Consider the following 26,495-nt stretch of genomic DNA (forward strand, 5'->3'; position numbering starts at 1 on the left):
AGCGTGGATTTTCTTTGGGTGCGCCAATTTCCTCCCACCATCCAAACATTTAACAGTCCGTAGGTTGATTAGTCATTGTAAAATGCCCTGTGATTAGGCGAGGGTTAAATCAGCGGCTGCTGGACCGTGCATCTCGAAGGGCTGAAAGGGCCTTTCTGTGCTGTACGTCAAAACAAAATAAAATAAAAATTGACCTTCCCGATCTGAACAGGACAGCGTCTCCAGATTTCCCAGACACTGTGCATTCCATGTACAAAACTGGATGGCACGGTAGTATCGTGGTTAACATAACACTGTTACTGCGCCAGTGACTGGGGTTCAATTCCTGCTGCTGTCCATAAGGCGTGTGTACAATCACCCTGTGAGTGTGTGGCTTTCTCCACGTGCTACATGCACCACTAACAACCTCAGATTTAATCCTAGCCAATCACAGGACAATTTACAATGACCAATTAACCTATTAACTGGTATGTCTTTGGATGGTGGGAGGAAACCAGAGGACCCAGAGAAACCCCATAGGGAGGATATACATACTCCTTACAGATGATGTCCAAATTGAATTCTGAACTCCAGCACTCTGAGTTGTAATAATGTGCTAACTGCTGAGCAACTGTGGCTTCCATTAGTAACTATCTGAGAGTGAGAGAATCCACTGTCACTTGTCATGGACTCATAATATCATAAGAGCACAGAAACAGGCCCTTCGGCCCATCGAGTCCATGCCAAACTTTTTCCTGCCTAGTCCCATCTACCCGCAACAGGACCATAGCCCTCCATATCTCTCCCATCCACCTATCTAAACCTCTCTTAAGTGTTGCAATTGAATCCATATTCACCACCTCTGCTGGCAGCTAATTCCACACTCCTGAGTGAAGTAATTCCCCCTCAGGTTCCTCTTAAACATTTAATTTTTCACTCGAAATACATAACCCCTAGTTCTAGTCTCACCCAACCTCAGGGGAAAGAACCTCTGTAAGATCTCCTTTTATTTTCAGCCTATTTTTCCAACCGGTCCAGGTCTCAGTGCAAGCTTTGATACCCATCGTCTCTGTCTACTACAGCTTCAATCTCGATGTCATCCACATGTATGAAGAAAAGTTCTTACCTGTCATCCTGAACTGATTAGACACTCTGACACACACCCCACACTCACACACATATACACACCCCACACTCACACACACTTACACACCCCACACTCACACACATATACACACACCCCACACTCACACACACTCACACATATATACACACACCCCACACTCACACACACTCACACACCCCACACTCACACACATATACACACCCCACACTCACACACTCACACACATATACACACACCCCACACTCACACACACTCACACATATATACACACCCTACACTCACACACATATACACACACCCCACACTCACACACACACTAGTGCGTGTAATATATACACACACATACACACATGTATATATTTCTTATTGTAATTTATAGTATTTTTCTGCCTCACATTGTATTGCTAACACAAAACAACACATTCCACGACATAGTTCACTACATACTGTTAGAGCAGTCAAGTTATCAAGTGAGATCCAGTGCTATTTTATGAAGAGAGCTCCCAACATTTACAAGCTTGATTTCAGCTCCTTTTCTCATGTCTTCACACCAAGCACTTGCTTGCAGCTTGTAAATTTGCTAGCGTTCTTTATTGAGGTGGTGGGGGGGGGGGGGGGGGCGGGTAGAGAAACATTCTATTGAATCTGAGGTTATTGTTGTTTGTACACTGTGGGTGGTTTAAATGGCCATTATATAAGTTTCTTATTGTTTCTGTCTCTATAACTCTTGTCTTACAGAGCGGACTCACGGCGGATGCACACTCACAATAGCAAATTTCATTTTGTTTACTTCTCATTCGTTTTCCCACAAGACTGGTCATTAAGGTTTAGCTGGTCAACAAAGGCGACTTGTCAATTATACAGCACCTTTAACACACAGCAAGACATCTTGAAACACTTCACAGGCATAAGGATGGGCACTGAGGAGGAAAGTAGGTCACATGTTTGGGACAGTGATGAGACACAAGGGTCAGCTGTAAGGAGACTTCTGAAGAAAGAGTGAAGGCAAGAAGATACAGGGAAAATATTTTGGGATTCCAGAAACAGTGAATAACTAACTCATAAAGGGGTAAATTTTTAAATAATTCAAACTCAGCACTCTACCCTGAATACCTCTCGTCCACAGTCTCATGAATGCCATTGATAGAGGTAAGAAACCGCTTACCTGCTAAGCTGCTGAAGCTGACCTGATGGGGGCTCAGAGGGAGTGGGTGGCGAGACATGTAAAACCCCACACATCAGCAAAAGGGCTAGCCGATTCTCATGAATCTGTGCGCTGACTGTGTGGATGAAATCTTCCTACGCAGTAAGGACTACAGTTGGCCCGTGCACAGAAATGTGCTTTTTTTCTAAATAAATTCTTAGTCTCTCTGCAAATCTGCTCTTCTCAGGGTTGAACGGAACAGGTTGGGAGGCTGGAGTGATTACTAATGATTTTACAGCTCCAGTTAAAACAATGAAAGTATTTAAAATGGGGTACGAGTATGAAAGAACTGCATTTAGTCTGGTAACCCTGGAATAGTAGGCACTATTCATAAACTTCAATGCCCTGTAGCAAGGGCTAAAGATCTGTGTTTGTCTTTTGAGATGTGTGTTCTTTCCCCTTTCTGAGCGACATACAGAGCTGCAAATATAGGAAAGCATAACCTCAACTCTGTAAAGAATAAGTGAGAATAATTTAAAACTGCAGCACCACAGGCAGGTTCAGTTCCTTGGGGAAGCTGACACTGTAACGACTAAATGGGGAAAAGAACAATTTCCTCACATAGTGCGGAGGGGTTAGGGTCACTCAGGGGATCTCCTCACCAGTTTGGTCCTGGGCCTGCTCTAACTGGCTATTCACAGGCCTGGGGGGGGGGGGAGGGGGGAGGTCTTCCTGAGCCGATTGCTTACCTCTATTTCAAGGTTATGTCTGTAGTGGGTGCCCCTGGAGAAGGAGCATGCGATACCCAGGTGTACAATGGTGGATTCCAGTGGCCACCTCAGGAGTTCAAATGCATTTTGACAGTGACAACCATATTATAAACTGAAACTGTAAATAGTAGGTATTAAGTCATTTGTGCTAAACATGCCCTAATACAATTTAAGGTTGTACATAGAGCTCACATGTCTAAAGATAAACTTGCTCGATTTTATTCTTATGTTAATTCAACCTGTGACAGATGTCATTCTGATGTTGCTTCACTGACTCATATGTTTTGGTCCTGTCCTTGTTTACAAAATTATTGGAAAGATATTTTTAATATTATCTCAAGAGTTTTAAATATCAATCTCCAACCGCATCCTTTTACTGCAATTTTTGGTTTACCAATGATAGATAATAATCGTCTATCCGCTTCATCTCAATGAATGATTGCATTTGTTACATTAATGGCTAGAAGATCTATTTTACTGAATTGGAAAGAAATTAACCCTCCAACTGTATTTCAGTGGTTTTCTCGAACTATTTCTTGTCTGAGTTTAGAAAAAATTAGAAGTGTGGTTTTTGATTCTTCAGTTAAATTTGAGGAAACTTGGAGACCATTTATTCAACATTTTCATATGAGTTAAATGGTCTGATCCTAAACCTTACTGTTAATATCCTTAATTATTTGGATGGAGGTTTGGAGTTATCGGCACTACTGTATGTATTTAACATTATGTAATTGCCCATGTTGGTTAGTTTTTTTTTAAGTTTTCTTTTAGTTTTTGTTGGGGTTTTTTTTTTCTCTTTTTCGATTCTTTTACATTAATACTATGAGTTTGGGAGGCCTTATATATTGATTATTACATATCTGATTGTTTATTTAAACTATTAATTATGTACTCTCAAACGTTTTGTATTCATAGTTCACTAATGTTTTTCTTAAAATTAATAAAAAGATTTAAAAAGAAAAAAGTAGGTATTAAGTCCTGGAATATTGAATAATATTGTACTGCTGTGATATTGTAATCATTTGAGTCAATGTTTACTAATCCATAGACCTTAACTAACAATATTAACAAATTTAAATCCCAGCAGAACATTTCAAAGGAATCAGTCTTGCTGTTTTAAAAGATCTGAAAAGCTGCAGCAACCATGAAGTTGTCAGACTGCTGTAAAGACACAACTGCTGACTTTACAAAGCTACTTCTCTAAATCCTGCAGTGTGTACTTACAATCGCCTTCTGAAGTGACAAGCAAGCAAATGGCAGACAAACTATTATTAACCTAGTCATGCCAGTCAATAGACATTGAGCACACCATTCAGCAGCAGTTCAAAATCAAAGTCATCAACCAGACTTTCCACACCAAATCAACAATCCACATTAAATCCGACAGACCTCACCTGAAGCTCATGCTAATTCTGATTTTTTTTTGGCAGCATTGAGATTTATTACAAGCTATTTAAACAAAACTCTCCTCGGGGTCATGAATGCATTACTTACCCTCCAGATTTGTGGTTTCTGAGGTGACTGAAGTGTCCTAGACTGTGTCACAGGTGAGGCAGATGCTCTTTGAGTCCTAGTCTGCATCTAAGCTGGGGCAGATGGGTGGCTTGTGTGTATATAGGATGCAGTGCACTGCTTTTTCTATTTGTGCTTGGCCACACACTCCCCTCCTAAAGACTCCTTTCCCAAAGGCAGCTTCGCCATCTGAGTGGTCACAGCTAGGGACTGATGAGGAAAATTTGATAAGGTTCTTGAGGCGGTTTCTTTGCTCTCCTGGAAGTATGTTGTGAAGGAGCTGGAAACTTCAAGACTTGGTGTCAGCATTGTGGTCTGGCCACCTGAGTGGATGGATTCTAATCAGAGCCTCGGTACTGATGACAGTTGGAAGGAACACTGACATAAAGTCTGATTGTCAGTGCTGTACCAAATGTTTTGAGGTACTTACTGAAAAACATTTATGCCCCCAAAGCACACAAGTTTTCAGGAGATATAAAGGGGGCTTAACCCAAAAACAGATCAGCAGAGATGATTTAGCAGTAAAATAAATCATATTAATAAACTGCAAAATAATAAGCTACAAGGGGCCACATAACAAGACAGAACAGATACTCAACACAACAAGGCAACAGGATGACTGAAGGCCAGGAGCAGCTTGTTGGTTCAGTGGGTAACTGAGGGTCAGAGATGGGAGCTGGGTTTAAATAGGCTGCAGGTGATGAGCTGGTAGGTGACTCGTTAGCTGGGTGTGGGGTGGAGACTGGGAGGCACCGCCTGTGCAGGCCTGAAACAAGTAAGCAGGGATCAGGGTGGACAAGTGCCAAGTTTCAGATCTCCCAGTACTCATTTTTTCAATTGACCATTGGCTGTGCTTGAGCAGGGAAGGTGAATTTCATCAGTGTTGTCTGCCTTCATGGAGGGGAAGATCCCAGGTTGTAGAAAGTGAATCAAGTTTTCCATGACTTTGTTGTTTTTCTGAATTTTTGTGTAACTGGTGGAAGATTTGGCTCAGGGCTTTTGTCTAATAAATATTTGATGAAAATCCTATCTTCTCAAATGTCTTGATACTTTGCCTCTAAACATGGCTTAAGTAAGCATATCCACTTTATATAAATTAATGAGTAAGGCTGGAGCGATCCTGATCCCTGCACTAAAGTGAAGGAGAAAGTTAAGCTGTTTCCGGAGCTACTCTCCAAATGGGGCTAGGATTAAATTCCCGGTTGCTGGGCAGCACAGCGTGAAGGGCCGGAAGGGCCTATTCCGTGCTGTATCTCAAGATATAAATAAATAAATAAACAAACAAACCTCAATCACCACACTGATCCTATGAACTACAGAATCACTTTTAAGGGTGCATTTACAGTTCATGTTTTCAGTATTTTCTTTATTTGCAGTTTGTCTTCTTTTGCATATTTGTTGATTGTTTGTCTTTTTAATGTATGGATTTTTAGAGATTCTGTTGTATTTCTTACATTTTTCTGTAAATGCCTACAATAAAATTAATCTCATGGTAGATAGTACGTGATAACATACTGTATACGTACTTAATAAAATATTTACTTTGAACTTTACAGAGGGTTGGTTCAGTGACAATTTTCAGCTTGTGAATGGTTGGGATGGGGAAAGTTGGGGAGGAACCTGATACTCACAGATCTGTAGAAGGAGTTTCTATCAAATTTGCAATTTACCCTACCAGCCTCAACCGTGTTTGAGGATGTGGGAGTAAGCTGGAGTACGTACAGGAAGCCCGTACACTCGCAGAGAGAATGTGAAAACTCAACAAAGACAGGAAAGGATACCAGGATTGAACCGGGGACATTGGAACTGTGAGGCAGCAGCCCTATAAGTTGTAACACTCTGCCACCCCCATGCTATTCCCCTGGAGGTTTTCTGCTAAATGCACTGAAGTTCACATTACCAAGCAATGTGAAATAAATAAAATGAAACACAGCACACTATATATTACAATCCAATGTCCATTACATCCCGTGAAAGTAAGATTTATAAAGATTAATTTTATTTGTCATTTGTACATCAAAACAAACAGTGAAATGCATTATTCAAGTCAAATCAAAGTGAGTGAGGGTTCTGCTTCTGGCACCAATATAGCACGCCCACAACTCACTAAGCTTAGGCACACGTGGGAGAAAACTGGAGCACCCCGAAGAAATCCACATGGTCATGGAGAGGACAAACAGACCTTCTTATTCTGGCTTCTCCCCCTTTCCTTTACAGTCCTGATGAAGAGTCTCATCCTGAAGTATCGGCTCTTTACTCCTCTCTATAGATGCTGCCTGACCTGCAGAGTTCCTCCAGCATTTTGTGTGTGGTACAAACTCCTTACAGACAGCGGCAGGAACTGAACCCCAATCTTATTGCTGGCACTGTAAGTTGATGTGTTTATGCCAAATCTGGTTGAGGTTCACTTAAAGGTGCAAGTTTAAGTTCAAGTTTAATTACAGGTTTCCCCTGCTCTCAGAAGGCAGAGCATTCCTATGAAACCGTTTGTAAGCCGAAATGTTGTAAAGCGAAGAAGCAATTACCATTAATTTATATGGGAAAAATTTTTGAGCGTTCCCAGACCCAAAAAATAACCTACCAAAACAAACCAAATAACACATAAAACCTAAAACAACACTCACATATAGTAAAAGCAGGAATGATATGATAAATGTACAGCCAATATAAAGTAGAAATATTGTATGTACGGTGTAGTTACACTTATCAAAATTGGGAAGACAGCGAGCCAAAATCAATCTGGAGGAAAAAAATTGGCACGTACACACATGTGCACATATACACCTATGCACGTACATGCATACGTACGTACATGCGTATGCACGTACACGCATACATGCACAAGGCTTCACGGCCATGGTAATCTTTCTTGGGGTAAACACACGTATAAAGTGGGCGTCTTTTTTTTGTAAAAGCGAAAATCCTCTTTGGCTAGCAAAAGCAGGTACTAATGTAGGTCTTTTGTAACAGCGAGTTGTCATAAAGCAAACGTTCAAAAAACGGAGACCACCTGTATCATTCAACATGAATACAGTCAAATGAAACAGCATTACTCCAGGGCCAAGGTGAAAAACACAGTACCAACAGTCATACGTAGCACAAGGCATATATAAGATAGCAGTCAACATTCAGTCACACTAAAAATATGATCTAGATCAAGTCCCTGAGTGATGTGCCCTGCAGATTGATGGTGCATGGTTGTGGGCAAAAAGAACACACCGACAGCAGTCCATAGGCGCACACAATCCAGCCTGTCCTTCACCTACTGAACACTGGAAGGCGGCACAGATGGGAGGGCCAGTCCTCTTCAACCAGGCCACGCCGCCTCTGGAGCCTGTGGAATGAGGTCTACTCCATGCCACAACCAGAGCCACGCAGCTCCCCCACCATGGGTGTCGTCATAAACCAGTGAACTGGACTCGCAGTATTCTACATTACCAATGCCCAACAGAGTCTTACAATCGCAAGAGAAACCCCCCACTTCCTCTTCAAGTCCACAGCACCAGGTTTGCCAGTGAACTGAATTTTCCCATTCATGTGCCTGGGAATCTAGGTCAGCCTCTCAGCAGGTGCACTGCAGCCATAATCTGCTCGCTTGTTGTTCTACTGAAGTAAAGGCCATCCCAGAGCTTCGAGGCGGAAGAAATCCTCCAATTAATCCCTCAGATTAATGCGCTTAACATCATAGCTATACCGTCAACATTAGCATATTCGTTACTCCAGCGGCAAGTTGAGTTTAAAAATATTCTTGTGCATAAACAGATTTTGACAAAGTAAAAGGTGGAGAGGCTTTATCTTTTCCTTTCACTCATACAGAATTATGAGGGGCACAGAAAGGGTAAAGACAGGCTTTTTACACTGAGGTTGGGTGAGACTAGAACTAGGGGTCATGGGTTAAGGGTGAAAGGGGTGCATGGGGGGGAGCTTCTTCAGTTAGAGGGTGGTGAGAGTGTGGAATGAGCTGCCAGCCGAAGTGAAGGGTGAGGGTTTGATTTCAATATTTGAGAGAAATTTGGAGAGGTGCATGGATGGGAAGGGTATGGAGGTCTATGTCTGGGGGCAGGTTGATGGGACTAAGCAAAATAATAGTTTGGTATAGTCTAAATGGGCTGAAGGACCTGTTTCTGTGCTGTAGTGTTCTTTGACTTTACGACTCTATTAAATACTTCCCAGTTAGAAGAGTGGGGATCCACCAACATCAAGCCATGACTTTCCACAGATTAATGTTAGGGCTTTTCCCAAAACCCAACATACTCGCTGCCTCTTTCTCCCTCCAGTTCAAGATACAGCTGCAGTAAAGAAGCTCACAGGGACAATTTGAGCATAGTGTTGCCCAGGACCTCACCTTCAACAATCGTTTTCTCTTCACATACCCAAAGAATCTTTCCCAGTCTGTTTTTATGTTCCCTACAAGTTAACTTTTATATTCCATTTTCCACCACTTAATTTCTTGATCCTCTTCTAAACCACTCCCAGCCCTCAGTTCAGTTGGGAGATATTTAGACTCAAGATCTAATGGTCCTTGCTTCAGTTCTGGGTATCAGCAGCACTTTAAGGGCAGCATAGCAGCACAGAAGTTAGCACAATCGCTTTCCAGCACCAACGATCACTGCTGGGAGCGTGATTCCTGCCATTGTCGGTGAGGCGTGTTTATGTTCTCTCTGTCACCCATGTATATCTCCTCCAGGTGCTCCAGTTTCCTCCCACATTCCAAAGACGCTATGGTTAGTTGTTGGCAAGTTATTTTGGCGCCAGAAGCGTGGCAACACTTGTGATACATTTCACTGGATGTTTCAATGTACAACTAAAGCTTATCTCTTAACTTTTATCTTATCTCTGCCAACACTTCACTTCCCCTTGGCCATTCTACTATTCCTAATTTTCCTTGTTAGCTATGGATGTGCTAGCCTTCCTGTTTGGTTTTGTTCCAGTCAAGAACAAATAATTGTTGTAGTCAATGAATGTATTCTTTAAAACTATCACCATCACTCAGGGCCCAAACAGTCCTTCTAAGTGAGACAAACACTTAATCTGGGAGTCTGCTGGTGTCAGCTACTACATCTGGCCTCCTCTACATCAGTGAGAGCTGATGAGACCAGGGACCACTTTCTGTTCCACCTGCAACAAGCAGGATTTCCCAATGCCACAATGCCTATTTTAATTCCACTGCCGATTCCCACTCCAACGTCAGTCCACGGTCTCCTCTGCTGCCACAATGCCTATTTTAATTCCACTGCCGATTCCCACTCCAACGTCAGTCCACGGTCTCCCCTGCTACCACAATGCCTATTTTAATTCCACTGCCGATTCCCATTTCAACGTCAGTCCACGGTCTCCTCTGCTGCCACAATGCCTATTTTAATTCCACTGCCGATTCCCACTCCAACGTCAGTCCACGGTCTCCCCTGCTGCCACAATGCCTATTTTAATTCCACTGCCGATTCCCACTCCAACGTCAGTCCACGGTCTCCTCTGCTGCCACAATGCCTATTTTAATTCCACTGCCGATTCCCACTCCAACGTCAGTCCACGGTCTCCCCTGCTGCCACAATGCCTATTTTAATTCCACTGCCGATTCCCACTCCAATGTCAGTCCACGGTCTCCCCTGCTGCCACAATGCCTATTTTAATTCCACTGCCGATTCCCACTCCAACGTCAGTCCACGGTCTCCTCTGCTGCCACAATGCCTATTTTAATTCCACTGCCGATTCCCACTCCAACGTCAGTCCACGGTCTCCCCTGCTGCCACAATGCCTATTTTAATTCCACTGCCGATTCCCACTCCAACGTCAGTCCACGGTCTCCTCTGCTGCCACAATGCCTATTTTAATTCCACTGCCGGTTCCCACTCCAACGTCAGTCCACGGTCTCCTCTGCTGCCACAATGCCTATTTTAATTCCACTGCCGATTCCCACTCCAACGTCAGTCCACGGTCTCCTCTGCTGCCACAATGCCTATTTTAATTCCACTGCCGATTCCCACTCCAACGTCAGTCCACGGTCTCCCCTGCTGCCACAATGCCTATTTTAATTCCACTGCCGATTCCCACTCCAACGTCAGTCCACGGTCTCCTCTGCTGCCACAATGCCTATTTTAATTCCACTGCCGATTCCCACTCCAACGTCAGTCCACGGTCTCCTCTGCTGCCACAATGCCTATTTTAATTCCACTGCCGATTCCCACTCCAACGTCAGTCCACGGTCTCCTCTGCTGCCACAATGCCTCTCTCAGGCTGTAGGACCAACCTCATATTCTGTCGGGGTAGCCACCAACTTGACAGCATGAACATCCTTCTCTAATATCCACTAAATTCTTCCGACACTCCATCCTCTCTTTTTCCATTCCCCATTCTGGCCCCCTTCTTACTCCTTCTCTTCACCTGCCTAACATCCCCCTCTGATTCTTCTCCTCTTTCCCTTTCTCCCATGGTACACTCTTCTCTCCTATAAGATTCCATCTTCTTCAGCCCTTTATCTTTTCCACCAATCATCTCCCAGCTTCTTACTTCATACCCCACCCCCCCACACACACACACACCTGCCACCTTCCTTCTTACCTGGTTTCACCTGCCATTTTGTGTGTTTGTCTTCAAATATTTGTCATTGCTGATCGACTTTAACATCTTAAGTAACTTTGCCCAATCCAGTATATTGTACTATCACAGTTTCTTTTAGAACCCTAGTCTCAGAATCCACTGCGTCACTCTCTATTGGCTCTTCCCCAAGACTGCTAATTGATTCTTTTGCATTACACAATACCCAGTCTGGGATGCTCTTCTGGTTCATTGTTTCCTCAGCATACTAGGCAAGAAAACCAACTGGAATTCCTCCACCACAGTTTTCTTATTAATTTGGATGGGTCAATCTAGACACTGATTGATGTCACCTGTGATTACAGTTGTACCCTTAATGCACACATCTATCTTCCTTCGTTCCTTCCTTTATTTATTTCATTCTTTCCTTCTGTCTCCTTTATTTCCTTCTTTTCTTCTTTCTTTCTTTCTTTAAAAATATGCAGGACAGGGCATTCTGCCACATCCAGCAACCCTTCTATCTAACCATAGCCTAGTCACAGGACAATTTACAGTGACCAATTAACCTACTAACTGGTAAGTCTTTGGACTGTGGGAGGAAACTGGAGCACCCAGAGGAATCCCATACACTCACACGTTGGAACTGAATTCCAAGATCCAACGTCCGAAGTTGGAAAAGAATTGGGCTAACCACAACACTAACATGAGGAAGTCTCTAACTTTCTATTTAATGCCATTCTCTACATCACTGTCACTGGCGATCAGTACACAGTTCCCACCGCCCCTTAGTCTTTCTTAATTCCACCCATACAGACACCACATCATTTAACCTACTGAACTAACTAATCTCTTCATTAAATGGCAAAACTAATGCCAATTCCCCTATGCCTGTCCCTCCTGAATACTAAATAGACCATGATATTTGCTTCTCTTCCTTAGTATCCCTGCAGCCAGGTTTCCATAAAGCCCCTTTTATCACACCTATTTACATTAACTTGCACAGTTAATTCATCTACATTATTGAGCATGTTCCTCACACTAAAACACACAGCTCATAAGCTTGCCTTTCTTTTACATTCTTAGCGCCCGTCACATCCTTGTATTCCTTGTATGTGCACAGGTACTTGGCGATTAAAGTCTGATTCTGATTCTGATCATAGTGCACTGGTTATTTTTTGTCCTTGATTTCTCTGCTTTCCAACTTTACTTTTCTTCTTCCTGTCCTTTGTCTTGCAAACCCTTCATTCGTAGCTTGTAAAGACAACCTCAGTTTGCAGAGCTTACAACTCTTTAAAATGGTGGACCAACACATCATATTTAATGATGACTATAACACTTTAATGGTTAGCATAGTGCTATTACAGCGATCATTTCCTGCCACTGTTTGTGCGGAGACTGCACGATTCCCCCCCCCCCCCCCCCCACAACTCTGTGAGTTTCCCCCAGGAACTCCGGTTTCTCCCACATTCCAGAACATACCGGTAAACTGTGAGCAGGCTATGCTGGTGTTGGAAGCGCGGCAACACTTGTGGACCCATCCTCAGATTGTGCTGTCATTAATGCAAAACAACACATTTGGTCTAATCTTTTATCTTTAGCTTACTTTCACATTTAATGAAGATGACAACTGCTTGCCTCTTGCTCCTGAGCTTCTCAATTAATTTCCTGTTTGCTTCCCTTCCCATGATCTTCTTGGAGTTGTCCAAGTAGGAGATCTTTGGAGTTTATAATATAGAGGAAATTGCTGGAAAGATGGCAACGGCCTAGCTGCTTCAGTAAGTAAAGGAGATTTGTGGAGGATTAAGAACTCCATGAAGAGAATCACTTGCAAGGAGTGGTTAAAATTATAGGATTATTAATACCAGTAGGTATTAACCAGTAACCAATCCAAAGGCATGATTTCAAATCCCACCACTGTAGCTAGAGAATTTGAATTCATTAAAGAACTAGAGTTGAAAATGGTGACTGAACTGACTGCAACATCTGTGAAGGAAATCTGTTTTTCTGTTATCAATATACAGTCAGTGCCACTTTATTAGGTACACTTGTACACATTCTCGTTAATGCAAATTATCCGATCAATCCATCATGTGGCAGTAACTCAATGCATAAAAGCATGCAGACACGGTCAAAATGTTCAGTTAATCATAACGGTTCAGTTGTTGTTCAGAATGATCTAAGTGACTTTGACCTTGAAGCGATTCTTGATGCCAGACGGAGTGGTTTGAGTATCTCAGAAACTGCTGATCTTCTGGGATCTTCATACACAATTCTCTACAGAAAACGATGTGAGAAACAAAAATCATCCCATGAGCAGAGGTTCTGTGGGAGAAAATGTCTTGCTAATGGGAGAGGTCAGAAGAGAATGGCCAAACTGCTTCAAGCTGACAGAAAGGTGATGGTAATGCAAATAAACACATGTAACAACAATTGAATGTGTTGCAGAAGAGCATCTCTGAAGATAGAACATGTCGAACCTTGAAGCGAGTGAGCTACAGCAGCAGAAGACCATGAACATACTCTCAGTGGTGACTTTATCAGGTACGGGAGGTAGCTAGTAAAGTGGCCACTGTGTGTAGAATTCAAGATCCATCAGTGTGTTTGACTACACTCTAAGATAGTGGTCACCAACCTTTTTAAGCCCAAGATCCCCTGCCTCGGCCTTAGTGAAAGGCCAGATCGACCCCAGATCGATTAATCACACGCATGCGCACTGGGGCAGAAAAGACTGGAAGTAAAACCCCACAACCTGGAAGTAGAAATAATGTATAAACACCAGAGGTACCCACCCTTTCTCGCACCACAAACCTGTTTAATATTGATAATATTCTTGCGGACCAGTTGCCAGGTGGGGGAATACAGCGATACTTGAAGCTGGTTCCTTATGTCCAGTCTATTCCGCAATTTAGTTTTCGCGGCTCTCAGCACTTAGCGGCTGTCCCGTGCTGCTCATGTTTTTTCTGCTCAGAAAACTCAGCGGGTTCATCTTTCAGTGGGGAGTGCTTGGACTCAGGGTACCAGAGCAGTTTTGACGGCTTCATTGCCTCATTAGACAGCCTCCGGGCCCGAACTCCAGCCTCCCTCCCGCCCGCCGCCAGACGCCCTGGCCAGGTGCGGCTGGTCATGGGTGGGGTGAGAGGACAAGGTCAGGGCCGGAGGTCCCCATACCAGGACCGCAGAGGCCGCAGTCCAGAGAGAGCGACCGACCGAGCGAGGAGAGTGACAGGCCCACACCCGCCCCCCCACTTGCAGGATCTATCAGCCAACAAAAGTTTGCTTCAGTAGATGGCAGCGAGGTAGCTGCTCTGCTACTTATGAAACCCTGAGCCCGAATTAGGTCGTCTGTGAATATTTTAGCACCGGGTTCCCCACGGACATTTGGTGTGGTGAACAGGTTTAGAGACGGCACCCATCTGTCCGTGCTCCAGGCCGATAGCAACGGCACTTCCCGCCGGCCGGTTACCTGAGGCGAACCAGTGATCCCTGGCGCGAAGGTGTCACTGCGTTTAGGCAACTGATGACCTCGCGTGGGTTCAAGTTCAACAGTGGTGTGACAGGGAATGAGAAAAGGTGTAACTGACTCATATCGTTTCCTCGCGGCCCGGTGGTTGGGGACCACTGAATTACACTGTGTAGTACGGGGGGGCTACACGCATGTGCACTGGGCAGAAAGAACGGAACTAAAACCCCACAACCCAGAAACAATCTCTCAACAGTATTTGTGTATTTATTTTTCTTTTTTTTGTCGGGATCTACTGGGAAAGTCTCAAAGATCGACCAGTTGATCGCGATCAATGGGTTGGCAACCACTACACTAAAATATCCTTGTAAACACCTGAAGTCTGTGTTAATTTGTGATCAACAGTATGTATTGGCCCATCCCATAAACACATTTAAAAAAAAGGACTGAAGCCTACCAAAATGGTCTCTCTTTTCCAAGCTCCAGAATATATTTGAAGACAGGCTGGCACTTTTAAAGATATTAATTCACAAAGAATGGGAAACCTCAATTATTATGGTCTTGCACATGTGGTTCTCTAAAGATTCAGTATGAAGTTACAGTGCCAAAATAAAGTATTCACCCCTTTGGAAGTTTTCATATTTTACTATATTACAACATTAAATCATAGTGGACTTAATTTTGGTTTTTTGACACTGATCAACAGAAAAAGACTCTTTTGTGTCAAAGTCAAAATAGTTCTCAACAAAGTGATCTAAATTAATTACAAATAAAAAGCACAAAATAATTGATTGCATAAACATTCGCCCCTTTTAACATGACACACCAAATCATCAGTGGTGCAGAAAATTGGTTTTGGAAGTCATATAATTAGTTAAATGGAAATCTGATTTTGGAGATCTGTGCGCAGTCAAGGTGCTTCCGTAAGACCATAAAACATAGGAGCAGAATTAGGCCATTTAGCCCATTGAGTCTGCTCCTCCATTCCATCATGGCTGATCCCGGATCTTACTCAGCCCCATACACCTACCTTTTCACCATATCCTTTGATGCCCTGACTGACCAGGAAACTACCAACTTCTGCTTTAAATATACCAATGGACTTGGCCTAAATATACCACTGACTAAAGCTGACTAATAACACCTGGGTTATGACACAACACCCAATCCAAGATAAGTTTTCCCTGAGTAGACTCAAGCACAAACTACTCTCAAAAGTCATCTCATGGGCATTCAACAAATTCTCTCTTTTGCATTCCGATACCAACTTGATTTTCCCAATCCCCTTGCAAATTGAAGTCCCCCATTACAATTGTGTCATTACCCTTATTACATACCTTTTCCAGCTCTCTTTGCAATCCCAACTCCACATCTTGGCACTCTTTGGAGGCCTATATATGACCCCATAATGGTGTTTTTACCCTTGCAGTTTCTTAACTCCACCCACAAAGATTCAGCATTCTCTGACCTAATGTCTCCTCTTTCATCTCTTACCAACAGTGCCACACATTCACCTATGCCTTCCTGTCAGTCCTTTCAAAACAACGCATATCCTTTGATGTTAAGCTTCCAACTATGGCCTTCCACCATCAATCTGTAACTGCGCCACAAATTTGTCCACCTTATTCCAAATGCTACGCACATATAAATACAGCACCTTCAGTCCTGCATTCTTTGCCCTTTTGAATTTTGCCTCTGTGGTACAATTTAACTCTTTGCTCCGTCTGCATTTGTACCTAGTCATGGGCTTGTCCTTCTATACATTCATGTTATATCTATCAACTACTCGTAAACCTGTTGGCTCATCCTCCTGCCATATTAGCTTAAACCACTCCCAACTTCTCTAGTAAACCTGCTCACAACAACATTGGTCCCCATCCAATTTAAGTACAACCCGTCACTTTTGCACAGGTCCCACCTGCCCCAGAAGAGGTCCCAATTATCCAAGAATCTGAATCACTGCTCCCGCTCCAATTCATCAGCCGTGCATTTATCCTCCACCTTATTCCATTCCTATCCTCACTGTTGCGTGGCACAGGCAGTAATCCCGAGATTACTACCCTTGAGGTCCTGCTTCTCAGCTTCCTTCCTAACTCCCTGTATTCTGTTTTCAGGACCTCCTCCCTTTTCCTACCTACGTTGTTTTCTACAATATGTACCATGACTTCTGGCTGCTCACCCTCCCTGTTCAGGATATTGTGGATGCGCTCAGAAACATCCTGGACCTTGGCATCTTGGAAGCAACTACCATCCGAGTTTCCACAGAATCACCTATTTGTCCCCCTGACTATAGAGTCCCCTATTACTGCTGCCATCACCTTCAGTTCCTACCCTTCAGAGCCACAGGGCTTCAGCCAGTGCAAGAGGCACGGCCACTGTTACTTCCCCCAGGTTGGTCGTTCCAACCCCCACCAACAGTGCTCAAAATGGAGTACTTATTGTTGAGGGGGTTGGCCACAGTGGTGCTCTCCACTATTTGACATACTCCCTTCCCTCTCATGACAGTCACCTATTTATCTGTCTCCTGTAATCTTGGGGTGACTACCTCGCTGTAGCTCCTGTCTATTACTGCTTCATCTTCCCTAACAAGCTGAAGGTCATCGAGCTGCAGCTCCAGTTCCCTAACATGGTCTCTAAGGAGCTGCATCACAATGCACCTGGTGCAGACGTGGCCACTGAGGAGGCTGGAAGTCCCCCTGAAAATCCCACTTCAATTGATGGTAGTAAAAATGCACCTGGGTCTGGAAGGTTCGACTGCTGTGAGTCGGTATCCTGGCAAAAACTACACCATGAAGACAAAAGAACACTCCAAGCAACTCCATCAAAAAGGTTATTGAAAAGCACAAGTCAGGAGATGGATACAAGAAAATTTCCAAGTCACTGAATATCCCTTGGAGTACAGTTTCGTCAATCATCAAAAATATGGCAGAGCTGTAAATCCGCCCAAAGCAGACCACCCTCAAGAACTGAGTGACCATACAAGATGGGGACTGGTGAAGGAGGCCACCCGAGAGGCCTACGACAACTCTGAAGGAATTACAGCTTCAGTGGCTGAGATGGGAGAGACTGCGCATACAACAACTGTTGCCCGAGGCTTCACCAGTCACAGATTTATGGGAGAGTGACAAAGAGAAAGTCACTGTTGAAAAAAAGCGCACACAAAATCTCAGCTAGAGTTTGCCCGAAGGCATGTGAGAGCTGGAAGAAAGTTCTATGACTGATGAAACCAAAATTAAGCTTTTTGGCCATCAGACTAAACGCTATATTTGGCGTAAGCCAAACACTGCACATCATCAAAAACACACATCCCTACTGTGAAGCATGGTGGAGGTTGCATCACACTGTGGGGATGCTTCACTGAGGCAGGTCCTGGAAGGCTTGTGAGGGTAGAGGGTAAAATGAATGCAGCAAAATACAGGGAAATCCTGGAGGAAAACCTGATGCAGTCTGCAAGAGAACTGTGACTTGAAAGAAGATTTGTTTTCCAGCAAGACAATGACCCCAAGGATAAAGCCAAAGCTGCACAGGAATGGCTTAAAAACAATACAGTTAATGTCCTGGAGTCAGAGTCTAGACCTCAATCCAATTGAGAATTTGTGGCTGGTCTTGAAAAGGGCTGTTCACTCATGATCCCCATGCAATCTGACAGAGCTTGAGCAGTTTTGTACAGAAAAACTGGGGGGGGGGGGGGGAATTGAAGTGTCCAGACGTGCAAACCTATCAAACCTATCCACAGACCCAAGGCTGTAATTGCTGCCAAAGGTCACTCTACTAAATACTGACTTGAAGTGGGTGAATACTTAAGCAATCAATTATTTTGTGGTTTACATTTGTAATTAATTTAGATCACTTTGTAAATTTGTTTTCACTTTGACACAACAGTCTTTTACTGTTGATCAGTGTCAAAAAAAGGCCAAATTATATTCATTGCAATGCGCCGTTGTAAAACAATAAATCATGAACATTTCCAAGGGGAGATGAGATGAATACTTTTTATAAGCACTGTACATAAAAAATGACAAACTTTGGTGCCACAATCACAACAACCCACTCTGCAACACAGATACACCCGGACCACTTTACTCTCTACACATATCAACAAGATAGTTTAACATCATTTCCTGTACACAAGTGTACAGGAGAACAAATTAATTGTTACTCCGGATCCAATGCAACACAAAAAGCTGAACAAGGTAAAAACCATAATAATAAAAAACACAATAAATACATAAGATAGCTTATATACATAGGTTGATTATATATCCATAAAGTGACATTAGGCACAGGATGTATAGGGTGATTGACAGGAAATGATAAAGTAGTGGTGATTGGAGTTGTGGTGGGGTGGGCTAGTGGGTGGAGATATTGGGGAAAGTTTTTGAGTCTAGTGATCGTGGCATTGATGCTACAAACCCTCCTTCCTCATTGGAGTGGGGTAAACAATCCATGAGCAGAGAGGGTGGGACACTTCATAATATTGCTGGTCTTTTCCAGTACTTTTCTGTATATATGTTATATAACCTATCCAATCTCAGCAATCCTGTCCTTTCCTTTGTATTTTGTCTAATAAATTTAAGAACCAATTAAACAAACTGAACCAGACGTTATGTTGTAATGTACTGTTTATGAGTAAGCACAAGGTAAGTGCAATATTTCTATATATTCCATGCTTGTCATAGAGGAAAGTGTATTATGATCACTACCTTTTAACTTTGGTGCTTTAATTAATTTCAAGTTTATTGTCATGCAACCATACCCATTTATACCACCAAACAAAACACCGTTCCTCTGGACCAATGTGCACAACACAGTACATATAACTCACCCAAATAACAGATAAGGTAATATTATCACGAGTAAATTAACAAATAATAAGGTGCATGTTTGATACAAGTTAAAAAGTAACCAGTATAATGCTGCTGGTACTTCAAACATAATGAAACCTGGGTGGTGGTGGGGAGTTAAGTTAACTTACAGCCTGGGGGAAGAAGCTGTTTCCTAACAGTTCTTGTCCTAATGCTACAGTTTGTCCTGCCTGATGGTAAGGGATCAAAGAGATTATTGGATGGATGGGAGGAATCATTGACAATGCTAAGGGCCCTGTTCCTGATAAATGTCTCTAACAAGTGGAAGGGAGATCTCAATGATCTCTCAGAAGTCCTCATAATCCTTTGTTGGGACTTGCAGTCAGAAGTCTTGCAATTCCCATACTGTAATTAAACCTTAAATAAGAAGCATTCATCACTGAAATGTATAACGTGAACTTCTGCATCAAAATGATTTTTCAGAAGTGTGATAGCATCGCCACATGGCCTCCTGTCATTGCGTAGATCAAAAGCCTCCATACATAAGTTTAACTCGTTGTTCAAATAGCAAAGCCTAAAAAGAAAGTATCAGTGGATTTCGAAGTGCTTCAGACTTTGAATTCTTTAATCTACATCTTAGGTTGCAATTCATATTTATGGATTTACTGAAATGAATATCCAGAGCCCATGAAAATTTAATCAATGCCTTCAGCCAAAAGAGAAGGCAGGAGAATGGGTTTGAGAGGGGTAATAAATCAGCCATGATGGCTCATTGGGCCAAATAGCCTCATTCTGCTCCTATGTTTTATGGCCATACATTTGTAGTTTGGTGTATCAAAATGCCTCATGATGATTAAAGCATGAAGTGGAGTGAAATTAGAGTACATGGTGTGAAACTCCATGAAGAAAATTGGGAAGAACAGAAACAGATAAAAGGGTTTAGAGAAGGAGCCTCAGATTTTGAAAGCTTAACTTTTTCTTACTGGAGACAACTTAAGGGAAAACAATTAAGTTTGCTTGACAATACTAATTATATCAGTATAATTAGTATGATTTCACAAAGTGTTTCACATCAGTGATATACTTGATGTACCATTATTATAATAGATAAATTGCAACAGCCATATTATGCACAAATGATGACTTAACTTTGACCAGGGCATTTTCAGTAATGTTGTTTATCTGCCCAATAATCTTTTACCACTAGGAAGGAGGTTCCGTAGCATTTGGACGGGAATTTTTAAGATGGGAGAAAGCTCCATAAGACTACTGAGCTCCCTGCCATCACCCAGGCCTCATCACACATGAAACACCAGTAGCATTATATTGTTTACTTTTTACTTATATCGTAGATGCACCTTATTATTTAATAATGTACTTGTGCTAATATTACTTTATCTGTTATGTGTGTGAGTTATATGCTCTGTGTTGTGCACTTTGGTCAGGAGGAACATTTCATTTGTCAGTAAACATGAATACTGGTGCGTGGCAGTAAACTTGAACTTAAATTGAAAGACTGGTCTTAATTACAAGGGGAACTTGCCTGCTTTTCTGAGGTGGAAATGAATGTGGCATGAATGAACAAGATTAGAAGAGCAAAGGCTCAAGGGTGGACAATATTGTTGAAACTGTGTTAGACTAATGGAAGTGAAAAAGGTAAAACTAGGCATTTGGGTGGGGTGTGAAATTTATGTCAGGAGGTTTCTGTTTGTTTTCACAGTCCCTGTACCTCATGCTAATTGAGCACATGGCAAAAACATGACTTGGCTTGATCCCTCTTATCTATTCAAAGAGGCCACGGGAAAACGAACATGCAACCTCCCTGTAGGTTGCGTTACACTTTAACTAAGGTTACAAGAAGCCAATAAACACACTGTGAACATTCAACACCACCAACCCCCAGTGGTGGCAAATGCCAAAGCGGACAAGCAAGCAGAGAGAGACCAAAGTCATACGAGGTAGATACTTGGACTCAACCAAAAGACAATGACTATGCTCAGAATGGCACAAAGTGGCAAAAGGCTAAGAGGGGAAAGACTATGATGTGAGGTGAGAATACCTGACCTTCATAACTAATGACACAGCTACTGAATCTATCAGATGGAAAATTATCCACAGACTGAAGTGAAAGGAGAAACACAGCAAGAGCTGTAGCAAACCAAAGTGTCTGGAGGAATCTATGGAGGGAAATAGGCAATCAATCTTTCAGGTCTCTGTGTGCCTCTTGGTGCATTGCTCCAGATTTCCAGCATCTACAGTCTCCCTTGTCTCTAGCTGAAGTGAAAATGAACTGAGGTTTCAAAGCAAAGCACAATGTGTACACATGACCATGTGTGGGTTTATCAGCCAGTTGTGAATTTCTCTCCTTCCACTCTTCAAAAGTCAGGATTCCACTAGCAGGCAGTGAGCTACAGAGGAAAGAGGGGGCACCTCAGCCCAGACTGAAACCAGAGACACCAAGCACTGAAGGAGACCGTTGAGTCAAGTTTATTGTCACATGCGCAAGAACATGTATACATAGGTAAAATTAAAAATGTACTTGTTTGACAATTTTAAAAAACTTACCCAATGAACACACTCCCCATCATCCTCATCCTGCTTTCCTGTCCTATGAATGGCAGATTCATCGCAAGGCATTTTGTACTTGTTTTCAGATGGTAAATTCCACAATACAACAACTCGTTGTGTAAAACAATATTACTCTCAACCCCACTTTGGCTTTTCTGCCAATTATGTTCAATTTCTGATCTCCGGTTACTGATCTCCTTGCCAATAAAAACAATTACTATCTGTCTACTCTACCTAAACACTTCATAACCGTGAAAACCTTTACTAAATTCCCTGTAACGTCCTTTTTTCAGACAATAGCTTGTATTTATATACCACTCACACAGCAAAACATCCCAAAGCACCCCACGAAATCAGGCATTGGGTTTGGCTAACAAATTTTTAGTGGGGTTTCAAATGGGGAAGGAAGGACAGTGGGAGAGAGGAGACAAAAAGGGAAGAAGGGAGCTTAGAGCCTTGGCAAATGAAGGCATGACCTCTATTGGTAGAGAGGTTAAAATCAAGCACACACTAGAGTCCAGAAATGGAAACATGAAGATGCCTCAGGGGCAATGGGTCTGTGAATTGCATGGGTACAAAGAGCTAAATCCTTGAAGAGATTTGAAAATGAAAAGAGTTTTAAAGCTAAATGAGGGCCAGTATACACTCAGTGGCCAATTTATTAGTTACACGTGTACTAATTAATTAATTTATTAATGCAAATACCTAACCAAAAACAAAAAACAAAATCAGTGAGTGGCAGTTCTGTGGGCAAAAACACTTTGCTCATGAGAGAACTCAGAAGAGAATGGACAGACTGGTTCAAGTTGACTGGAAGGCAACAGTAACTCAAATAACCACGCATTATAACAGTGGTGTGCAGAAGGGCATCTTTGCAACACACTGAACCTTGAAGCGGATGGCTACAGCAGCGAAAGACCACAGACATACACTCAACGACCACTTTATTAGACACAGGAGGTACCCAATAAAGAGGCCACTAAGTGTAATCATCTATTACTTGCTCGAGCTGATCTTTTACCAATCTACATTAATAACAAAAAGATGTGTGATGGGGATGTAACCTTCCGTTAGTGAAAGGAACTTTCACAAGATCTAATTCCAATTTTCTTAAAAAAAGAGAATATGGCTCAGTAACATGGGACAGACAGGAATGGTCCAGACTATACCTACAGTCATCTAGGATCCTTAAAGAGCCAAAAGACACAGGGAAGTGGGAAGTGTGAAACCAGCAGACGGGTATTGGATAGTGGTTGTCATTGATAATCCTGCTAATCAAGAGAAAATTAAATCACAAAGATAATGAAAGAATTTGTCAAAGGAGCAGAGAAGGCACGCTGAGAAGGTAATTATGATGAGATGTTTTGGGAAATTATGTGGAGGGAAGAGAAGAGGATAATGGGACAGAAATGGCTAATACCAGGGGACATAATTTTTATTTTACTACGGTGCAGAATAAGCCCTTCCGTCCCTCTGAGCCACACCGACTTGCAACCCTGGACAACTCCAATTTAACTCTAACCTAATCACAGGACAATTTACAATGACTAATTAATCTACCCAGTACATCTTCAGACTGTGGGAGGAAACCAGAGCACCCAGAGGAAACCCACACATTCCCTGGGGAGGATGTCCACTGGGATTGAACTCTGAACTCTGATGTATCAAGTGTCTCACTAACCAATACACTACCATTTTCAGACGATTGGAGGAGAGTACAGGGGCATGTTTTTTGAACTGAGAGTGTTAGGTGCATAGATACCCTGCCGGGGTGGTAGTAGAGGCAGATAAATTAGGGGATTAAATAAACTTTTATATAGGCACATAGATGAAAGAAAATGGAGGGTGGATAGCAGCGAAGGGTGAGACTGATTTTACCATAGTGGGCTGAAAGGTCTGTACTGTGCAGTAGTGTTCTATGTGGTACTCGGACTAAGTGACAGACTATGAGATTGAAGGGAAATGGAATATGGAGAAGAAAGGAGCAGGAACAGGTCATATTGCCCCCTGTCTGCTCAGTGCTGAGTAGAAGGGGGGAAAGGGAGCAGATAGAGGCCTGAAGGCTGCTAAACATGCTGGCAAATATATTGATCAGCTGCATATGGTTACTTTATGTTATTAGGAAGGATCCAGCACTGAGAACGGAGCACTCAATTAGAATGTCTACTTGCGCCGTAGGTCTGTGGCACACCTCTTGAAATTTTTAACTCACAGTTAGAAATTCCAAGCACAATTTTAATGGCTCCTTATAATTACACATACACTCAGTGGTCACTTTATTAGGTACACCTGGTTGTAAATGCAAATATCCAATCAGCCAATCATGTGGCAGGAACTCATTGCATGGAAGCATACAAACATGGTCAAGAGGTTCAGTTGTTGTTCTAACCAAACATTAGAATAGGGAAGAAATGTGATGTAAGTGACTTTGTTTATGGAATGATTGTTGGTGCGGGACAGGTTGGTTTGCATATCTCAGAAACTCCTGGGATGTTCACACACAATAGTCTCTAGTTCACAGAGAATGGTGCAAAAAATGTGGGCAAAAATGCTTGTTAATGAGAGAGGTCAGAGGAGAATGGCCAGACTGGTTCAAACTGACAGGAAGGTTACAGTAACTCAAATAACCACAGATTACAACAGTGATGTGCAAAAGAGTATCCCTGGACACAGAACACATTGAACCTTAAGTGGATGGCCTACAGCAATAAAATACCACAAACGTTAACTCACTGGCCACTTTATTAGGCAAAAGAGGCACCTAGTAAAGTAGATATCTACGGTATATTACATATTTTGCTTATTTAGAAATATCACACAACCCCCTTGAGAACAACACATCTCACACTGACAACCTGACGTACTGTCAATTAGGTGTTACACTAAAAAAGCACAGAAGCAATCACTTGGAGAAGATTTCATCAGTTCCAGTCCGGACCAGATTACACAGGCTCTGGCAGCCTCTCACGTTTACAGTTCACGTTAGGCACTGGTACACACAACAAAAAAATCTTAATATGGCCGTGGCACTAAAAATACAGCTTGTGAGGCTCAGGCGTTTCAGCAGACCTGCCACTGGTGCCAAAGCTGTGAACTAGGAATGCAGCTGCACATGGGGGCAGCAAATCCAACAACTGCCCCTGAACTTCACCGAAAGCACTTGTCATGTGGTCATGTGTGGGCATATAAAGCAGTGCATGGACAGTGGGGAGGGAGAGAGAGACATGCACACACAAAGACATACGCATAGGTACAAGCGTTCACACATGTGCATACACATGCTCACTAGTGGATTCACACTCACATGGAAGCAGAGACTAACATTTGGGAAGTACACACGCACATACACAGTCACATCAAATGACATCAAGTGATATCAAAGTGTACACACACTCACTCACTCACACACTCACACACTCACACACACACACACACACTCACTCACTCACTCACTCACTCACTCACTCACTCACTCACTCACTCACTCACACACACACACACACACACACACACACACACACACACACACACACACACACACACACACACACACACACACACACACACACACACACACACACACTTACATGCTTTTAATTAGTAGCTTAACGGATCTACACAACATTGTGGGCTGAAAACCCTGACCCGGTACTGTATGTAGTCCATGTTCTATGTGCATATAAACACAGAGACATTCATGCACTCACCAGTAATTAACACACATGTATATAAACACATACATATCACAAGAAGTTGGAGATTTGGATTTCTGCTCCCAGGCTAACGGACCACCCAATTTTGATATAGTTTCAGCTACTCATCCACCGAGATGTTCACACACCGAATTCGCGTCCGTGGCCATGGGATGAGCAAATCCCTCACCATTTCCACATGGTTACCAACTCTTTCTGATGACGGTGGGTAAAAATCTCACAGTGAAACTGTCAGTCCGAGTGATCCCAAACTGACCGGGTTGCCTCACGTTCGGAAAGTCGAGAGGAAACCAGACCCTCACTATCCGCACCCTCTGAAGATGTTTAACTACAGCGGGCGTTTGCAAACACACGCCTCTCCATCGGAAGAGGACAAATCGTCCGCTATAGTAAGCTTGCCAGATCTTTGTGTCTGTTGTTAGTCTCACACATCTGCTGCTTACCCGGTCTGTCTGTCCAGCCCTTCTCTCTGACTGTCTCCTGTGTTGCCGCTGCAGAGAAGGTGGGCTGCTGTTGCCCCAGATGCCTCCGACTGGGAGCCGGGAAGAGTGTTTGGAAACAGCACGATAGTGGGAGACAGAGCGGCAGCCGGCAATTTCTGCACGAGTGTCGCCAGCGAGCCGCGGTCTGCTATGTTCTGGGGCTGGATCCGCCCCCGTCCCTCTAACCACGTGTACAACCGCCCAGCTAACAGGACAGTAAATCATTTATTAACCACGCAAACCTGATCACTGCTCGCCAGAATCCGACACTTACTCAAACACTACACTGTGTCTATACCGTGTGCATTGATTCCATACGTGTTTTCACATTATTATGATTAGATATATGTTTATATAATGCATGTATATAAACTTACAGTACACGCAAACAGGAAAAAATAT

At 42.9% G+C, this 26,495-nt stretch overlaps 1 protein-coding gene across 3 annotated transcripts in view; it reads right to left on the bottom strand.

Annotated features, from left to right (window-relative positions):
- slc38a3b (solute carrier family 38 member 3b) overlaps nt 1-26,259 on the bottom strand; it is a 284,604-nt gene extending 258,345 nt beyond the window's left edge. For 2 of the 3 annotated variants that reach the window (XM_073072905.1, XM_073072904.1), the window contains exon 1: nt 2,271-2,398. In XM_073072905.1, the coding sequence (XP_072929006.1) occupies nt 2,271-2,344 (74 nt within the window). In that variant the 5' untranslated portion in view covers nt 2,345-2,398. Of the gene's footprint in view, nt 1-2,270; nt 2,399-26,054 lie in introns of those variants that run through there. The other variant, XM_073072906.1, reaches the window with a different exon arrangement.
- Nucleotides 26,260-26,495: the final 236 nt, after the last annotated feature.

The sequence above is a fragment of the Hemitrygon akajei genome, chromosome 19 (genome assembly GCF_048418815.1).
Source record: "Hemitrygon akajei chromosome 19, sHemAka1.3, whole genome shotgun sequence".
Lineage (NCBI taxonomy): Eukaryota > Metazoa > Chordata > Chondrichthyes > Myliobatiformes > Dasyatidae > Hemitrygon > Hemitrygon akajei.